The sequence below is a fragment of the Cebus imitator genome, unplaced genomic scaffold (assembly GCF_001604975.1).
Source record: "Cebus imitator isolate Cc_AM_T3 unplaced genomic scaffold, Cebus_imitator-1.0 Scaffold264, whole genome shotgun sequence".
Classification (NCBI taxonomy): Eukaryota; Metazoa; Chordata; class Mammalia; order Primates; family Cebidae; genus Cebus; species Cebus imitator.
The window spans coordinates 976177-995243 of record NW_016107579.1 but is presented as its reverse complement, the minus strand read 5'-3'; the positions used below and the strand labels follow the sequence as shown (position 1 = coordinate 995243).

The following is a 19067-nucleotide window of genomic DNA, read 5'->3' as shown; positions in this document are numbered from 1 at the left end:
CTTGGAAACAGGCACTTTCCCAGAACAAGTAAGAACAAATGTTAGCCAATAGAAGAGAATACTAGTCAGCCCTTAGGGGAGAGGATGGCCATTAAAATACAGTGCATAAAGGGATGAGCTGCTTGTGTTTATCTCTGGGTCCAGCTCGCAGAGTCGTTCTCTGTTGCCAAAAGTGATCTAACATCTCCCAGCATAGCTTGGCTTCAGATGGTGAGATTTTCTTTATATTTTCATTCCATTCCACATTCATTCCAGTAATTATGAAAAAAAGAAAGGAGTTTATGACATATTCGGGGAGGCTGACCCAGTGTATCAACTTTACTAAGAAAGGACACAATGGTTTTGGCAAGATAAGAGAATTTCATTCGGAAATTCCAAAGACATCCTATCCCAATGGAATTACTTGACTCGCCAAAAATCAAAGTTGTTTAGCTGGCTGGGGCAGGGACCTAAGCCAGATGACTAAGGGTGACACTCCTGGACAACCCACACAAGAGGCTTTCAGAAAGGGATTCTGATGCTGCGGCTGGCAGTGTTCCACCTGCATTCATTCATGATGAGCCAGCAAGGTGAGATCAACAGGAAGCCCCAGAAACGCTGGCCATCTAGTGACACAGAGTCTCTGTGAGGTATGGGAACAGAAACAGTGGTCTTTCTCTCAAATCATGACACTATAAAGTAGTCCCACTACCTGCCTGCTTTTGGCCCTACAGTAGAAACTGAATAAAATGTGTTCCTGTTATCTTAAAGACCAAATTGATTCCCAAGCCCTCTAACCTAATGTTAGTATGTGGTAAATGCCAGATGAAGATGAAAGCAGCTAAAAATTTGGGATGAATTTCTTGGAGACTCCGATTCTAGAATTTCCTTTCCCAGTTCTGCTAGTTTTCATTTCAAACAAGATTCTGAAATGGTTTCCTTGTGGTTCAGTTCAGCTTCAGGAAAATTGCTTCATTGGTGTCTCCAGCCCCTTTGGCCTAAATGTTCTTACTTGCAAAGAAGATTCCACTTAAAAGGAAGTATGGCCAGTTCATGCTTAACCATAGCAACTCCTCCTTTATACCAAATGAGAAAGTTGGGCTGGGTGGAAAAATGGCTGCAAATGGTGAGTTTTGCATGAAACTGAGTGAAGATATTGTTTGAAAACCAGAGAACCCCAGAACCTTAAATTTCATGGGCCTCCAAGATCATTTACTTCAAACCATACATCTAATTGCATCAACAATGAATAAATAAAAAACAATCTCTGATCTGTATTGCAAGCAGGTTTCTCTTCCCACAGAGAAACACAGTTAACCAGAGGGCATGTATAACCCATACGTCACTGGAATCCAGCCTTACTTGGTAAAGGGAACATTAGCAAACCATCTTAGTCATGGTCATTTGTTTACAAAGAACAGAGAACCACTCAATTTTTAAATCATTTTTTCAAAGAGTTTATTGGAAGGAAAGCACAGGTTTCAGGGGAAGTAGAAAGACAGATGCTCTCTCGCTCTCTCTCTCCCCCTCCCTCCCTTCCCGCTCTCCCCCATCCTCCCCTTTTCCTCATCTCCTGCCTCTGTTTCTCTCTGTAACTCATGCCTTTCTCTCACTTTTGTAGCTTTCTACTTCATTACGATTATTTGGCTCTGACATTCGACAGGTTTTTTTTTGTTGTTTTGTTTTCTGTTTTTTGCATTTACCCTCATTTTTGTCATCATATTTTAAAACCAAAGCCATGGGAATTGGTTTTCAGCAATGGACACCTGACCTGACCAAAGCCAATAAATCATGAGACTTTTGCTGAGACTTCAGAGAGGTGGGATGTGGATGGGGGAGGACATGAGGCTGGAGCTGCCAAAGCCATTCTTCCCCCGTGAAGCGCAAGACTAAGGCCAACACAGCAGAAAGGGCGAAAGGCTGGAAAGAAGCTAAGTCCTGATAAAGTCTGAATCCCAGCTGTCTGTAAGACCAGTCCTGCTTTTCGATTCGAGAACCAATCACTTTATTTCTTGCCTAAGTCATCCATTAATACAGCTGTCAGCCTTGGATTTGCCATTGAGTCAACCCCATTTCTCCACCTGGCCTTGTGCTCCAGTTTCCCAAGTAGCCTGCTCAAGAAGGATGTGCTCAGGGAGGATTGCAGTTTAATTTCTAGTATATTCTTTCCAGAGTAAATGGGGCAGAGGAAGAAAAAATAATCAACCTCTTCCATTTATATTCATTAATCAGAGCCCTTAATCTGACAATTAGCCTAATCATATTTCTACTGTCCTGTCTTCACTAAGGTTATGAACGTCAAAATATAAAAGATCAAAGTAAGCAGAAGTCACTTCAAACTTCATAAATAATGCTTGTGATTTTTTTTCATATGCAAGTCTAAGGAAAACTTAGAAAACGATGTGTGCATTTCATAGTTATTCTCTTGTGGACCTGCCAACTTAAAACTGAAGGCTATATTTAATGACTTAGAGGTTCAAATTTAAGTAATAAATGAAATTGCACCTGGTAAGGTGTACTTTACATTCTGCTTCATTATGAGGCCATATAACCCAATTATTTGACATAGAAATATTTCTAATAAGTTATGATGCAAATAATCTTTCACCTTACCTCGTTTCAAGACATCCAACTTAACTGCGCCACAAAACAACTAAATCTCAGGCTCAGAACTCCTTTGTCAAGAATTATGTTAGAGAAGTTGTTCACTGCCTCAATTAAAACTTACATTTGTTTAGAAAAGGCAAGAGCATAACTTTCACATATATCAGTTTAAGTTCCACATCTAACATTGCATAGGAATAAACCAGATTCCACCAACTTTCTTTGTTCACCCACAGGCAGTGCAGATTGCATCCTGGGAAGAACAAGGGTCTGGCTCCCTCCCAGCTGTACTTACTAGCTTTGTGGCCTTAGCAGGTTGTGTATAATCTCTCTAAGCCTCTGTTTCTTCACATATGAAGTACTGACCTTATACTTTACAGATAGTAATAACAACCTTATAGCTTTATTGGGGTCATGAAATGAGGTGGTATCTGTAATGCATGTAATAGACACTCAGTGTTGGTTACCAGCTTCTACTTAAGGTAATAATTGCCCTTCATAATAGAAACATTCATAATTCATAAATGCGCATTTCCTACCAGTTGTCAACATACATGCTATGTTGCTGTAAACCTTGCATAGTTATAAAATTAAATTTCCATCTTTAGTGAATTGAAATGTTAATGTCCTGCTAAAGCTACTGAAATGTCTGATTCTGCCACTGACTGGTTGTGTAACTTGGGACAAACACGTAATCAATGTGTGGTTTTGCTTCTGCATTTGTAAAATGACAAGATTGGACTGTTCTAAATGAATTTTAGTGTCTCTTCCTAATCCACCATTCTTCTGAGTCTTATATGTCAGTTAAATGGCTGTTTAATATATACGAGTCATCACGGGATAATTGCATATTTATTTTAAAGAAACTCACAGTCCTCTCAGAGGAAGAAAAACTGTTGACACCTAAAGTTAGTCTCTCAAATAATATTACCTCATGAAAGAGAAAAAGAGGTGGTGGTAGTACAATTCATGCTCAGATTTTGTAATTTGGGAAATGTCTAAAAATTGAGAGATGTAAGAAGTGATGACAGAACAATTCACATGCTTACATTTTGTAATTTTGGAAATCTCTAAAAATTATTTTCAAAAGTGAAATTGAAGTTTGGGACATAGAGAGAGTCAAAGAAAAGTGTGTAGCAGAACATACCATTAGGTTTACAATCTGCAACTCCATAGATAAGCCTCCAAACCCAAGTTTCCTTAGTTATTGGAAATCCTAATGACTGACATATTTCTATTTTTCTGGAAATGCAAAACAGACTTATGTAATTAACTATTCTTTTGGTATTTATTTTGAAACCAACTGTGCATTTCTTGGCCTCTTCACATACAAATGATGCCAACGCCCACGCAATCCCACAGAATTCTTGTGCAGTTCTCACTCGCTCTGCCCATTTTTTTTCTTGCTGTCCTCTCCATTACTTCACAAATGGTGAACATTTCAGAAATGACAATCCCATTAGAAGAAGTCTCTGCATGTTCGCCTATAAGGCATGAGAGGAAAAAGTCAAAAGATGAAATTTGCATAAAAGTGGGAAAGGGAGCAGAAATGAAATTTCTAATGGACACAGCAATGCAAGAAAGCGCTGTGCATCAAGAACCCAACTTCTCTCTGACAGATGGTACACCGTGCATGCAGCTAGCTGGGCAGCGTTCAGGGGCTTGCTCCATTGCAAATACGGAAACAATAAAAATGCTTATTGATTTTTAAAGAGATGTGTAATTAAAGATGACATTCTAACTGATAGAGGTTTATCAAGGCAGAACAGCCGGATTTGAGGGGTTCCAATATAGGATACTGTTTAATTTATTTAAATGTCATTCCTAGAATGGTAAAACTTTAAGAACTTCAGTTTGTCTGTATGTGTGTCTCTGTGTCTGTGGGTTTATGTCTGTGTGCGTGTGTGTGAACACAACTGTATCTACGGCTTTAGATGGTGCATACCCACTTGAAATTTTCTTGGAGCTTAGAAAAGCAAAGTTTGCAACCCTTATACTCAGTTGCCTTGGGCAAACAAGAAAAATATCTGTCAAGACTCAGGTCTTGCTGTTAAGGCTGGAGTTGAGAAATGCCCTCCAAATGCCTTCAAGTCAACATTAGCTATGACAGAAGCAAGACTATTATTTAACAGTAGCAGCAAACGTCAAAAACAAACTGTGCCTGGCATTTTGACAAGACACTATTGAAAGAGAACCACTTTTTCAGCACTTGTGTAACCGTGGGGGAGAATTGACAATTAATATCCTGAGGTCTGGTAATAGGATTTCCAGGCTGCTTGGTGGTTTCCTTCTGATACAAATGAAAGGGGTAGGCAAGTAAGTGGAGGACATGAGCAAAAATAATCCAGGCAACAATGAGGCCTCGAGAAAAGGACTGATACATCAGAAATCAGGTACCTTGTGGCTTATTAAAATGTAACTCCTCCCTCAGGAGACTGCACTCTTGTGGTGGTGACACTATAAAGTATGAGGACAGAGCCATCATCCCTAGGTGAAAATAAGATGCTGACAAAACCTATCTCCTACCTCCCATCTCCTTTCCTCACTCTCCAGCAGCCTCGTGCCACCCCACTGAGCTTCCCTCCATGGAAGCAGCCCCTGCCTGACCTGGCCAAACCCTCAGCCCTGCCATCAATCAATTAATCAGTATAATAACAACCAGCCAGTTTCTTTCCTACATCCTTAGGAACTTGCTCCCTGTTAACTAACCGATGAGTGGAGCTGTGGCAAGGTGTCACCAGGCAGTGATTTGTGTACTGTGGTTCCTCTCATTTTGACAGAAACATTAGGGAAGCAACCTAATCCAAAGAAAATGACAATGTGCTGGCTCTGCACTCATGCTTTGAAGTGAATGAGAAGAGAGGGAAAGGAACTAATATTTAACTGGACGGCCCTTATGAGCTAGGCCTTTGAAATGTTATCACATTTAATGTTAACAGCTCTCAGACAAAGGTAGTATTGTGTCTCCATCTTATAGGTAGAAACCTGAAGTTTAGAAAGCATAAGAAACGTGCCCGGCGTCCCAGTCTGTAACTCACCCAGAGTTAAAACGCCTGCATTATCTCACTTCCACAACTGACTGTTTCCTGGCTCTCTCCACCACAACCCAAGATCACACCTTGATCAGACTCAGAATGTTCTTTTTCAATAAGAGCCTGACAATGATGCTGCTTAAAAAGGGAACACCATGAACTGTGGTGGGTGCGGCAGTCTTACTTGCAGTCCTCCTAAAAGGAATCCCCATGGGCAGCTGTAGCTCCTGCCTGAGAAGAAACATGAGTGTAGGTTTTACAGGAGCCATTTAAATCCTCAAAAAGAAGCCAATCCTTATGTTTTAAAAGTCCTCCCTTCCACCCACTTCCTCTACCTGCGACCTTTACTGCCTCCAGACCAGACTTTCGGTTCTGGAGAGTACATGCACGTATCTGTCCACATGGGTTTCCTGTCCATCACATCCAAGGAGAACGGCCTTGGCCTCCTCCAGCTGGGTCTGCCCCTTCCTTCGAACCCCATCAGTACCTGTGCCCACACCTTTCAGAGCTTTCCTCACCAGTGTTAACACGCTGCTCTTCCTTTTACAGAACGCACCGTCAATACAGTCCAGGCACACGACTCCCACAAAACTAGCACTTACACAGTATGGGTCACATAAAAAATGTGACAGCACCCAGCACAATCATTCATACACACTTCTCTCACACTAAACCTTTTTACAAGGTGAGAAATCAAAACCTGTGAAAACTGTCTCTTTACAGCTGGGCACAGTGGCTCATTCCTGAAATCCCAGCACTTTGGGAGGCTGAGGCAGAAGGATCACTTGACCCCAGGAATTTAAGACCAGCCTGGGCAACATAGCGAGCACCTACATCAACAAAAAACTAGCACTCTACAAAAAGTAAACAAAATTAGCCAGGCACGCACCTGAGGTCCCAGCTACTTAGGGAGGCTGAGGTGGGAGGACTGCTTGCCCCAGCTGAAGGTTGAGGCTGTAGTGAGCCATGATCACACAACTGCTCCACTGCACTCCAGCCTGAGTGTCAAAGGAAGACTCCATCTCTAAAAAAACCCAGCAACAAAAAACCATCTCTTTCCTATCTGTCAGATTTCCACATGCTGTGGAAAGGGGCTTGAGGTCCAAGTCAAGGACATTCTCAGGCTTTCTATAAATCCTTTTATTAACTTTCTAAAGAAACTCAGACTCCAGAGTGGAGAACACATTCAACATGAATATGTCTACAAAATCTTTCACTTCTCTACTAAAAAGCTAAGATTCTATTCATACCAGAATGCCTACAATGGCAACTCACTTATTCTAGGCAACGGCATTAGAACTCTTTCAGAAATGCATAGGCAACATGAGGCAGGAGCAGTGAAGGGACTTTCAGGGACGACAGACAGGTCTGTGGTGATGAGGAAAGTCTTGGGTCACTGGAGTGAAGTCAAACCAGGGTCTGAAACTCAGTGCTGTGCCACCCAGAAAAACGTGGATGTCATCAGCTATAAAATGAGGTCAATACCCACAGAAGTAGGCTGGGGATATTCCCAGGAGGCACCAGGGAGATGCTTGGTTCATTCCCTCCCACACATTTTTTCTTTTAGATGAGATGAAAAGATGAAAGTGAACCCCTTCCTTCTTTCTCACCATTCCAAGACTTAGATACAAAGTTTACATTTTATGCATTTTAGAGACCATAATTTTGTTTTAAACTTTGCCACCAAAAATATTTCCTTATACTCATGTTCACTATGAATCACTAAGGGAGAAAAATATCCCAGTGATCACCAACATTTGGTTCTCCTCTCCCTTTGGAGGAAGGGTTATATATCCCAGCCCCCTTGGAGTTAGGGCCACAGGATTAGTTCTGGCCAATGTGCGGAGCAGCACATTGCTTCTAGGCCCAAGCAGAGAAGAGAGAGTATGAGAACCTATGCCCATTCTTCCCCTGCCTTGGCAATGAATGAGGCTGCCTGTCTGCAGTGGGGCACAGTCTCCCACAAACCAGACTGTATGTCACGTAAGTGGGAAACAAAACCTGGCTATGTAAAGTCGAGTTACACATCAATGAAAGCAAGCTGCCATTTCAAAATCAGATTATCAAACATTTAAGCATCACTAATTTATTCTTTCTGGGGAAAAAAGCTGAACTAAACTCAACTTTAGCATGAATCTTACATATATTCTGGGAAGATATGTTTCAACATGCCCTGATGTGCCTTCTCAAGGACAGGCATGATCTTGATATGCACTAGGATCTGGGACTTTGAAAATCCCACAAAGATTTGTCTTTATAAACATCTTTAAGCTTCATCTTAAATTTGTCAGTCTGCAAGCTTCCCAAGTCCAGGGTGTGAGACTAAGCACCCCAGGTGCATCCAGCTGATCCTGAGGTGATGGGCCAGCACTTGGCCTCTCTGTGATGTCCTGCTGGAAAATCCCAAGCTTTTTTTTTTTTTAATCAATGTAAGGACAAAGAATCGTTTCAAAACAGAACTGCCACTGTCATACTTTGGCGGAGCAGACATTCCCAAAAGATCCAGCAGTGACATGAGATGACTATAAAGGGAATAGAAATGAGTTTGATCCAATGGCAGAAACTCCCAGGGAATGCATTTTAGAAACTTTTCTTCTGAAACAGTTTCAGCACTTGGGTTCTTTCTTTGCTTTGTCTACTCAATTGCTCATCAAAATGAATTGGTCCATGAGCACGTTCTGTGCAAGTTTTCTCAAAAAACATTTCTAAAAGAGAAACAAATCCTACAAACGAAACAGTCTCATGGAAGCACAGTAGCAGTGGGTGAATTTATGGATTTCAGAATGGCAATTGAAAACTATTGTTTTTAAATGGTAATATGTTTCCCAAGTGCTCATTACTTTTAAAGCCCACCTTTGGGAAGGCTACAGAATGATTAGCAGCTACAAATGCTGCCATGTGAAAGCAGAGGACACAGTTACTAGAGCACAATTTTGATTTGGAATTAGAATTGCCCTTGTTGATGAAAATCCTCACAGAAACTGAAACCAGGGAAACAGTGAAAAGGAAAAATCGCCCACATATGGCAATCAGTTTTGACACGAGGCTCATCAATAGCCCAGTCTTTCCAAGGCACATCATTATCTATCTGATCTGCCAAATCCGATACTTAACAACATTGTCTTCAGAGCAGTTGACATAGCCTGGAAAAGTCTATCTTGTAAATCACAAAGAAAGATGACAGGTTTCACAGATCTCATCAGTGATAAAAAGAAGGGAGGCATACAAGAGCAGATGCCAGTATACTTGCTGGCACAATGAACTGAATGAACTATATGTATTTCAAGGAGGAAAAAAACCTCTATATCACAATTTTTATTGAGGCCCAGTAAGAAATCACTGGCTTTTTCTCCCCATGCTAAAATGCCAGATATAGGCAATGGGGAGGAAGGCAGCAAATCACACTGCTATGTGTGTACCTATGCAACAATCTTGCATGTTCTTCACATGTACCCCAAAACCTAAAATGCAAAAAAAAAAAAAAAAACCCACTGGCTTAATCTATTTATCTCAGCTCCTAACTAAACCAAGTTTTTGAAACATAGAGACAAATGATCAGGCAGATGGGATGATTTTGTGGTATAAAAAAGTGGTGTGGAAGGCTGAATCAGGTCAGCAGGGTAGACATGCTGCAGCTTCCTCCACCTACCCCAAATCCATAAAAATAACAAAACTAAAAGAGATTTTTTAAAAAGAAAAGGAATCCACAACTATATGCAAAATAAGTATGTTCTGTGAACCAGAAACTACAAGGAATCCCCAAAAGCAAGAAACAATTGTGGGCAGCTGGAAGGAGGAAACCACAGCTTGAAATACTCAAGGAGAGGACTTGCTAAATATGAAACCAGGGGCATCCTAAGCTCAGAGGTAGCTGATGCTGGGAGCTGGAAATGCCAAGGACAACTGACCTAATGGGTTCAACCAGGCTTCTGTGAAATCAGGCAGTCTGGCCAACCCTTCTACACTTCTCCTACTCGCCAACCTTTGACCATGCAGAGACAGCATAGTATCTATTCCATGATGTGAGTGGTAAGTGTGGACAGTCTCAAGAAGCATGGCAATGTGCCCACGCCAAACCAGGGGGCACTCACATCCAGAGACCAGCTGGTGACAGGCTCATCCCACCCTTCCCTGCAATGGCTCTTTAGAAGTGCTTAGAACTTTAGAAGGGCAACAAATATCCTGAGAAGAACACAAGAATGGCAATATACTTCCATTTAAAAGTATAGCAAACTTAGAAACTAAAATTGCTTTCAATAAAATTAAAAATTCAGCTGATGGGCTGAATGGATACAGCTGAAGAGCAAATCACTGAGCTGGAGCACCAGTTACGTAATTTTTCTAGAAGGTAGTGCAACAAAGAAAAGCCTTAGGGATATATAAAAAACAGAAACAGAAGGGAAAATATATCTAGAAGACTTTTAGAAAAAAGAATAGAGAAAGTGAACAAAGGAATACTAACAACAAATACAAAAGGAAATTTCCTAGAATTCAAAAGATATGTCTGACTGAACAGGATTACCAGAAAAATATCAACTCCTAAACATATTCTGGTAAAATTTCAGAACACCTAAGATGATAAATATCTAATAAATTAATAAATAAATAATAAAAGAAGGGGAAAGGGATTCTAATTAAAATCCCAACATAATCAAGGCACTGATATAAGTACCTACTCAAATGGTCAAAAAGAGTATAAATGACATCCTTCCTTCCCACCTGACCTTTGAGATCACTCCAGGTAACATCAATACCAACACCAAAAATCTGTTCACCCATGCACTGGACCTCTGCTCCACTGCTGTTCACCTCTACCCACTTCAGTGAACTATGTAAATACAGTTCTTTAGATCACTCCTTGGACCTCATCAAGATCTGGAAATGTTCCACTACATTCCTCTCTGCTTACAAACTCCAAACCTACCACACTTACCCTTAAACTGGATTTTTAATTTCAACACTTGCAGTCATTTGACTTCACCCTATTTCCTCAGGCCATCAGGTCAGCACTACTGATTCAACTTCCTTCCCCAATTTGCCTGGATCCCATGGTTATGTCTGTGGCTATTTCACTGGGAGCCTCTATTAATTTTTCACATATCCTTGTGCCATGTCTACCAGTGAATTCTCAGCTAGAATCAACCTATTGCATCATGACAGGTCCACACTCCTGGGCTGCTGAGCCCACTAAGACATGGCATAACCATGTCAATTGCCTCTCTATCCACACATGGATCCTTGATGGCCTCAAAACTGTCTGGCAGTTCTTTCTTCATCTCTGGTCAGTTCCTATTTCCATGCTTCATAGATGTCATCCAAATGTCCGCCATTCTTTAAAAGTTCTCTAGTTGCCCCAAGTCCCCTCACTCCCAATAAAAGACTCAGTATATAATCAGGCTTTTCTTTAAGATATTTTGTGAGCTATTTTATTAGTACACAGGGAGGTATTTTATATGCCAAGGTACAGCAGTTTAGAAAAACATTTTCAATGTAAAACAACATCTCCTTTATCATCAAGATGAACACATCCTTCCAATTGTACTTCACTGTACCAGTAACTCTCCGCCTGAAACTTCCTCCTGCCTTGGCTTCATCCCATCACTCTTCTGGTTTTCCTCCTACTCTTGATCGCTCTTCTCTTTTCACCATAACATGCTCCCTATGTGATTTCATCTACTCCTAAGGCATCATTTATTACTGTCACATGCTGATGGCTCCTCATTTACATCCAACAGCCCAGACTCAAATATCCAAGTGCTTACAACACCTTTATCAGATGTGCCCTACAGAACTCAACCTCAACATATCAAACCAAACTTGTTAACTTTAACCACTCACCTGCTTCTCTACATTCTCTTTTAGTTTATGGAAATATCCACCTAGTTTCTCAAGATAAAAAAAAAATGAACTTACCATTGACTCTTCCTCATCCTTAACCTTCACATATCCTTAACCTTCACATCCTTAACCTTCACTAAGTTCAGGTGATTTTATTCCAAAATGTGCCCCTCATTCTTCATTTCCAATGTCATTACCCATCTCATCTCTCTCAGCTGGACTCACCCCATTATTTTACGCATAACTACACTGATAAGTGGCAACCTGGGCTGCATATCAGAATCACTTGGGGAACTTTTAAAAATCCTAATGCTCAAGGCATACCCCAGACTAATTATATCAGAGTCTCTGAGGGTAGAACCCAGACACCAGCATTTTCTATAGGTCCCAAGTGATTCCAAAATGCAGGCACATTTAAGAATTTTCCAGAATTGAAAACATAAGCCCACAAATTGAAAGTGCACACCAAATACCCAGCAAAAATAAAAATAAAAACAAATCTACAACTAGCCAAATCATAATGACACTGAAAAATGTTAGAGGATAGAGAGAAAATCATGCAAATATCCTAGAGTGAAAGATAGATTACCTACAAAGGAAAGAAAATTATGGTAATGGCCTACTTTTCTGCAACATTAGGTGACAGAAGACAATGAGTTAAAAAATCTTCAAAGTACTGAGGGAGGGGGGAAAAAAAAAACTATGAACCTAAAATTCTACAGCCTGCTAAATTATTCAAGAATGAAATAGACCTTTTCAGATACACAAAGCTAAGGCTCTACTATTCAGACCATCACTGGAAGAACTACCTTACACAGAATATACTTCATTATAAAGGTAAGTGAGCCAATAGGAGTACAGAAGTATTTATTGCTATTAACCAAGTCTGGCTTCTGCCTGGAAAATACAAGATGTATGAAATATACGCATCATTGAGAGGTCCCAATGTCCTTAATAAAGGTAAAACAGCTCAGTGCAAATAAATAAATTTTACATTAAAAGTATTAGCAGGGCTCTGGCTAATTTGAATTGTTTTCTTACATGTTTGTAGAATTTATTCCCAGTTTTCAACTGTGCAAATTTCAATAACTTTAAATAATAAAAGAAAGCACTGCCAATATAGCAATGTTAAAAAGTTTCCCACTTTCTTTCATTGAAAAAAATAGGTTTTATACATTTATATATTTATCAAAATATCAAAACAATTTTATTTTTTGCTATAATTATCTTATTTTCTAGATGACCTAAAAATAATTAAAGAATTCCAATGACAATCATTCAATCTCATCAATACTATATACAGTTGACCGTTGAACAACACGGTTTTCAACTGTGTGGGTTCACTAATATGCAAATTTTCTTCCACCCATGATAGCAAGACCAACCCCTCCTCCTCTTCCTCCTCACCCTACTACTCAGTGTGAAGACAGCATGAGTGAGGATGGTCTACTTCCACTTAATGAATAGTAAATGCATTTTCTTTTCCTTATGATTTTCTTAATAACATTTTCTTTTCCTTAGCTTACATTATTGTAAGAATACAGTATATAATACATATAACCATACACAATATGTGCTTAGCAACTATTTATTATTGGTAAGGCTTCCAATCAAGAGTAGGCCATTTGTAGTTAAGTTTTGGAGGAGTCAAAAATTATACATGGATTTTCAACTATGTGGGGAAGTGGTGCCCCTAACTCCGGTTGTTCAAAGGTCAACTGTATTTCGTTTCTTTTCATCGTTTCTTGGTAACTTCAACCATACATGTTAATTTTATTAGATTAATCCATAGTACCATATTCTAAGACTTACCACAAGGAAGAAAAACAGACTCTTAACCCAGATGATAATTACATATTTAATACATGTTGCTTTTAACAGCAATTTTTTAAGTAAATACATCATAGACCTTATAACTTATTAAAGATTTTATAGTACTTACAAAGTTGATTCTAAAAATATACCTTATTTGTTCTAAATGAATAACATTATCTGGAAGATATAATAATAAATTATAGTAGTATGTTTTCCTCCACAATAGTTAAGATTGTGTGCACATATTCAATATAAAATCCTCTTAGGATTTTCACACCTTCAGCCTGAAAACATAAAAGCAGATTAAAGGTTGGCATACAAGATCTCAGTCTGACAGTAATTGTTTTAAAACTAAAAATTTAAAAATATCTACTCAACATTCTAGGAAAGCATGGGCACATGCACAGACACATTCTCTCACTCACTCACTCCAACACACAGAAGCGTGCACACATACACACATCCCAGAGTACTCAGAAGATCTTGCCCTTGTGGAACAGACAACTGCCATCAATTTCAAAAACTGATGGAAAAAATTAGCTAAGAATATGTTTAAACCATATTTAAGTGTTGCTAGGTGCCATAAAGATCTTTAACATGCAGAGGATGCCACCTCAATACATTCTTAAACAGACTTGAACTGTTCACTAATGGACATATGAATAAGAAATTATGTACCTCATCCACTTCCCAGTCTGCATTTAAGATAAAAAACTAGGCATTCCACTAACAATTAGTCATATGACTGAACCCAGCTAAAGCTAAAGTGGTTTGCTTCATAGAACCCAATAGATGACAGAACCCAACAGAATTAGAAACTTCATTTTGATCTGTTTGGAGTTTCCTATATGCTTCATGTGCAAAAGCAATGAGATTCTGTATTGCAAATGACAGCTAATATCACTTTGCACTTTTGTGGCACTGCAAAAGGTCACTGTATTTCCAAAACATATATTTATTCTAATTAAATACTCTAATGGTCCTTACTTTTTAATTATATAGTGTTCCAAATATAGAACAAAAACAATTTAATGCTGATAATCTGCTCATCACATATACTTCCAGTAAAATCTATCAAAACAGGAAATTATTCTTTGGGCTGTCTCCAGCAATGCAGGTTTGAAACCAGTTCATTTTCACCCTGTATCAAAGCTCTCCAAACTCTATGAAACATTAGAATAGAAGCTAACCACATATTAGGGCACACATACCTCATACTGCTGTGATTAGAATAATAAAAAGGCACAACAGTAAGCTAAAGAGAAAATACCAGCTTCCCATATGCTTTTTGTTTGTTTTTGGCTTTCCTCATTTTATTTCACTAAGTTTACAAATTTTCAAAGCATTCTTATACTCTGCATGACAGGAACAGTATTTTGGCACATTAACATTGTGATACAATGTATGGCATGTTTAAAAAATTAATTTAAAAATTTCATCTATTAATCAACACTTTTTAACGTAGTACATATATATCTTACAGTTATTTAAGTCAAATACATAAAGGTTTGTAACTGATTTACAGATGAAGCAATCACAGATTGCAGTAATATGTGTGTGTATACGTGTATATTTACCCATATATACACACACATCAATCAAGGGAAAAACTGCATCCTGGCAATTTTACAGTCTGAAGTTTTGTTGGTATATCTACCATTTCACATCCTTGTCATCCTGTTTTTCTGTGCAAAAGATATTTTTTTGCCTTCTTCATTCCTGATGAGATTTTTCTGCAATAACTTTACATTCATACTGCAAAAATTAAAAGGTTAACAGATTGAGATTTCTTTTAAATAGCAACGTCCAAATACACTAAAAAGCTCTAAAAATGAACAGTTTATTAATATGTGCCCATTTATTCCTCAAAGAATCTAAGAGTTACATAATTACTATGATTAAATGACAAATGTGACAGGGAAAAAGATAATTCACATTCTGGAAGTGAAAAAGCCATAGTCAAAAGCAGGAGAAACATGAGATTTCTGCATTACAAGCAAACAGTGGCAGTACATGATTTAGAATTTAGATCAATCTTTTAATAGGAAAGGAGGCAAAGTAGGTTTCTTTGAGTACTCAGTAGGGCAAATCAGCAAAGAATAGTTCATGAACTTAAGGACAGGGCTGTTGTGGTGAACTCAGATCACCGTATTTTCAAATCACTTTATAATATAAAGAAAAAATATTTTACATTAACAAAAGCTTCCAGTCAAAATAATATTCTTAAAGTACAGCTATAAAAATGTACACCCACAATTCAAAATAAAGGAAACCAATAGGGTAGGATAATTGGTTGGCTATTTTACCAAAAATACAGCAAAGTAAATCACTCAATTCTCCTAACCTGGCTAAAAAGGTAAAAGTGACAGGATTTATTCATAAAAATGCTGTAGCCTCTGAATGTCACCCCCTAACCCTTGCCGTCCATGACTGGAATTGTCAACAATGTCCTTTTCCTTCATATCTAAAATGATCAAATGTATTGATTTGTTAGAGACAGTCCTAATTTATACCTATTGTAGCAACACAGTTATTAATAGTGACCTTTATAATTTTTAAAACTGTCCCTTTTTGATATAGTGGAAACCTGTAGATTAGTTTTTTAAAAGCCACTAATATCCCCATATGGTGAATAAATCATATTGCCCTATCCAAAACACACTTTGAGCTTTCCTCTCCAGTGGCTCCTCAACTTTTGAAACACCTGTGATTAAAGTCTTCCAAATGATTTATTTCAATGCAAGTGCAAAAGAGAAATCAAAGAATGTTGTCTTCACAAATTGCTTTCCTTTAAAGGACTACCATTTAGAGAGAATTCGTCATACATCTCATTCAGAAAAGTGATTAATAAGCATCACCTTACCATTGCCAGTTGCCGACCAATATTTCCCATTGTTATGCCTCCAGCAAAAAATATACATGGTAACCAAGAACGAACATAGAGGAAATCTGGAGATGTATATCTGGAATAATAGACATGTCTTTAATACCCACACAGCAACTGCAAGGACACTTAAGATCATTACAATGAAAACAAACTACTCTGTAGATTAAACTGGCTAACTTCATTTCATAATCTTAATACTGAAAGCAGTTATCATTTATCTATCTAGCAAAAAAGCACCAAAAGAATTAAGGATTAATACTTACTGATAAACACCATTATATACTAGCAATTGAGTGACCACGGTTGCCAAGAAAGCGATTCCTACTCCAAGGCCAAAACCACTTCTAGATCTATCAAAAGTCCACCACAGTCCAATGGATAGTGCAGCCAGTGTAAGAGACAACTGTATGTTGTTATCAAAATCCACTTTCTGAGATCAGTGTTAAGAAGTCATCTTAAAACTTATAGTCAAACAGTATCATCTGTTCATTTTTCTAAATAAGAGATGCCTCTGTTGAGAAGGGAATTAATTGCTTCTACTCAAGTACATTCAGTCTTTTAGTACAATGTACAAAGCTAGGTAGGATTAAAACTGTCTCCAGTATTTACTTAATACCAGATACATAAAAGACATTAATCAATAGATGCTACCAACCTGTAACGCCTCAAAAAAAAAAAAAAGTCTATATACATTCCCAATTATAAGGCTTTACCCATTATTTAAGAAATGCTTTCTTTGCTAAAAATGTAACTGGAAGCCTCAGAACACAAGTATAGCTAAAGAAACCCACTTTTGCAAAAAAAGGAAACCAATATTACTTCTCCAACAGGTTTAGAATTACTTGAGAATCATACAGGAACTTGAAAATAGAAGAGTTGACAGCTATTTAACAGGGTACCACATTCTCTCTATGATTTACTGACAGACACATTTTATAATAATGCAGTTCAGAAACAAGAGTACCAAGGACACAGTATCCCTTTCTATTATGTCAACTGTTCTAGTTTTAATTTGTTGAGGATAAAGCCTTGAAGTGAACATTATCTTACAACCTGCCAAGCTATTTTGGTGCCTGAGACTTTCTGGTATAGGACAGTTTGCTCAAATGATATTTTATTTTCATCACCTACTTAAGCATCTATTCACAAATGTATGGCCCTTTTCCACACCAAAATCTCTGGGTAAAATGAAGCTTTACAAATTCAGTTCTCTCATCTCTGTGCTAGAGGATTACAGTAAAGAAATTAATTTCGGTTGTCATTAAAAGGGCATTATCTATGTCCCAAAGGCCATATCTTGGCTCTATAAGCAGTTACTGGGGAAGCCAGGGGAGGTTGGGAGGAACACATATCACCAAACTGGCCATGCTACAAGTATAGAGAAGTCCAAAAAAAAAAAAAAAAATGCATACAAAGCCATTTCCCACTTCCTTCATCACTCTGTTTTTTACCGTTTCCCCACCCCTACCAAGCCAGTATCCTAAACACCCAGGTTGCTTATTTCTCAGCATCTCAGGACTATTGTAAGCAACTCCCTCAAAGTCCTTCCTTGTTAAGGCTTGATTTAAAAAGAAACCTACAGTTCATATGGGTATGCTTTCTGGAAAAGCTTTTCTGATTCTTTAGGTGTCATTATACTTAAAGTTCAAAGAAAAAGTTTAGAGCTCTAATTTCCCTATGAAATAAACACTCATGTAAAGAGTGGAATTTGGTGTTAAATGAGTTTCATGTTTGCTAACTAAACTTCATTAAAAGTCACAGTGAAGCAAGGAGGCTTCCAGAGTAAACTGATACATCAATCTGAAAATAGTGCCATATGATTTTGTAAAGTCTAAGTAACCTAATATTAGAAGTGCATGCTATAAATTTGGTAAATATTTTGGACTTTGCTTAAAGGACAGCAGAACATCTAAGATTGCTATATTTAAGTATTTCATTGAGAAAGAAAGTCAACAAAGCAAAGAATTTAAATTTATTAAGTTTTTACAATTTCAGAAAAGGCTATATTTCTCCGCTTAAAAACAAAACTCGAAGTGGAAATGTCTGAGAGAGAAAGGTCTAATCTACCCGATAGGAACTGACACAGTTATGAGACTCCTAGGTAAGAAAATGAGATGTTCTTAGACTTGAGTGAGGCTCTCTAGGGACTGTTCTCAGCTCTGCTGCAACGTCGCAGTATAAATGACTTAGTAAATTACCTAACCTCTCTAGCCTCCATTTGTCTTATTAACTTTACAAAGAAAATGTGGAACTAGGTGATTTCTAGGTTCTCCTCTAGATATAATAGTATATAATCTTATCTTTTTAAGCCCTCCTGACTACTAGATATTTTATAAAATCTTAAATCTCAAAAAGTTCGCCAAAATAAACATGTGGAAATGTCCTCAATACAAAAGGAAATTAATAATCACAGCTACTGAGTGACTTATAAATTCACAGACCTCCAACAGCCGGCACAACTGTGCAGTGGAAGGCAGATGTGTTTTCAGAATCTAGGACCCTGCTCCTTTCTAAGGTTTCTGCCCCCAAGCTTATCTGAAACACCTCAGTACTTTTTGTGAAAGATGCAGGGATCTGATATATGGCCAACACTCTCTCTCCAGCTAACTCTGCCAGCCCTGAGTCCAGTGCAGAGTTACAAAAGCAAACTTTTGGCAGCCTGGGTCCCACTTCTCGCTCTTCCAAGTACCCAAGGCTCCTGCCGCCTTCATTGTCTAAACACCTCCTAGAAAAAGACAGGAATAGCATTTCCCAGTTCTTCTTCTACCAAGGAAAGTCAGAAGGAATGCAGAGGCAGTAGAAGAGACAAAACAAGAGGGATGACAGGAGGAAAACTTTATGAGGGCAAACATTTTTTTCTGGACAAAGAAGGTAGAAGGGAGAAAGGAAACAGGAGTTATCTGGGACACTGT

General features: G+C 38.3%; 1 protein-coding gene across 5 annotated transcripts in view; it reads right to left on the bottom strand.

Moving 5' to 3' along the window:
* Nucleotides 1-1532: 1532 nt before the first annotated feature.
* Nucleotides 1533-19067, bottom strand: part of INSIG2 (insulin induced gene 2) — a 32706-nt gene continuing 15171 nt past the window's right edge. For 3 of the 5 annotated variants that reach the window (XM_017500231.2, XM_017500229.2, XM_017500232.2), the window contains exons 4-6: nucleotides 16419-16585; nucleotides 16132-16231; nucleotides 1533-4067 (exon numbers count right to left, since the gene is read on the bottom strand). In XM_017500231.2, the coding sequence (XP_017355720.1) occupies nucleotides 4002-4067; nucleotides 16132-16231; nucleotides 16419-16585 (333 nt within the window). In that variant the 3' untranslated portion in view covers nucleotides 1533-4001. Of the gene's footprint in view, nucleotides 4068-12303; nucleotides 15024-16131; nucleotides 16232-16418; nucleotides 16586-19067 lie in introns of those variants that run through there. The other 2 variants (XM_017500234.2, XM_017500230.2) reach the window with 1 other exon arrangement.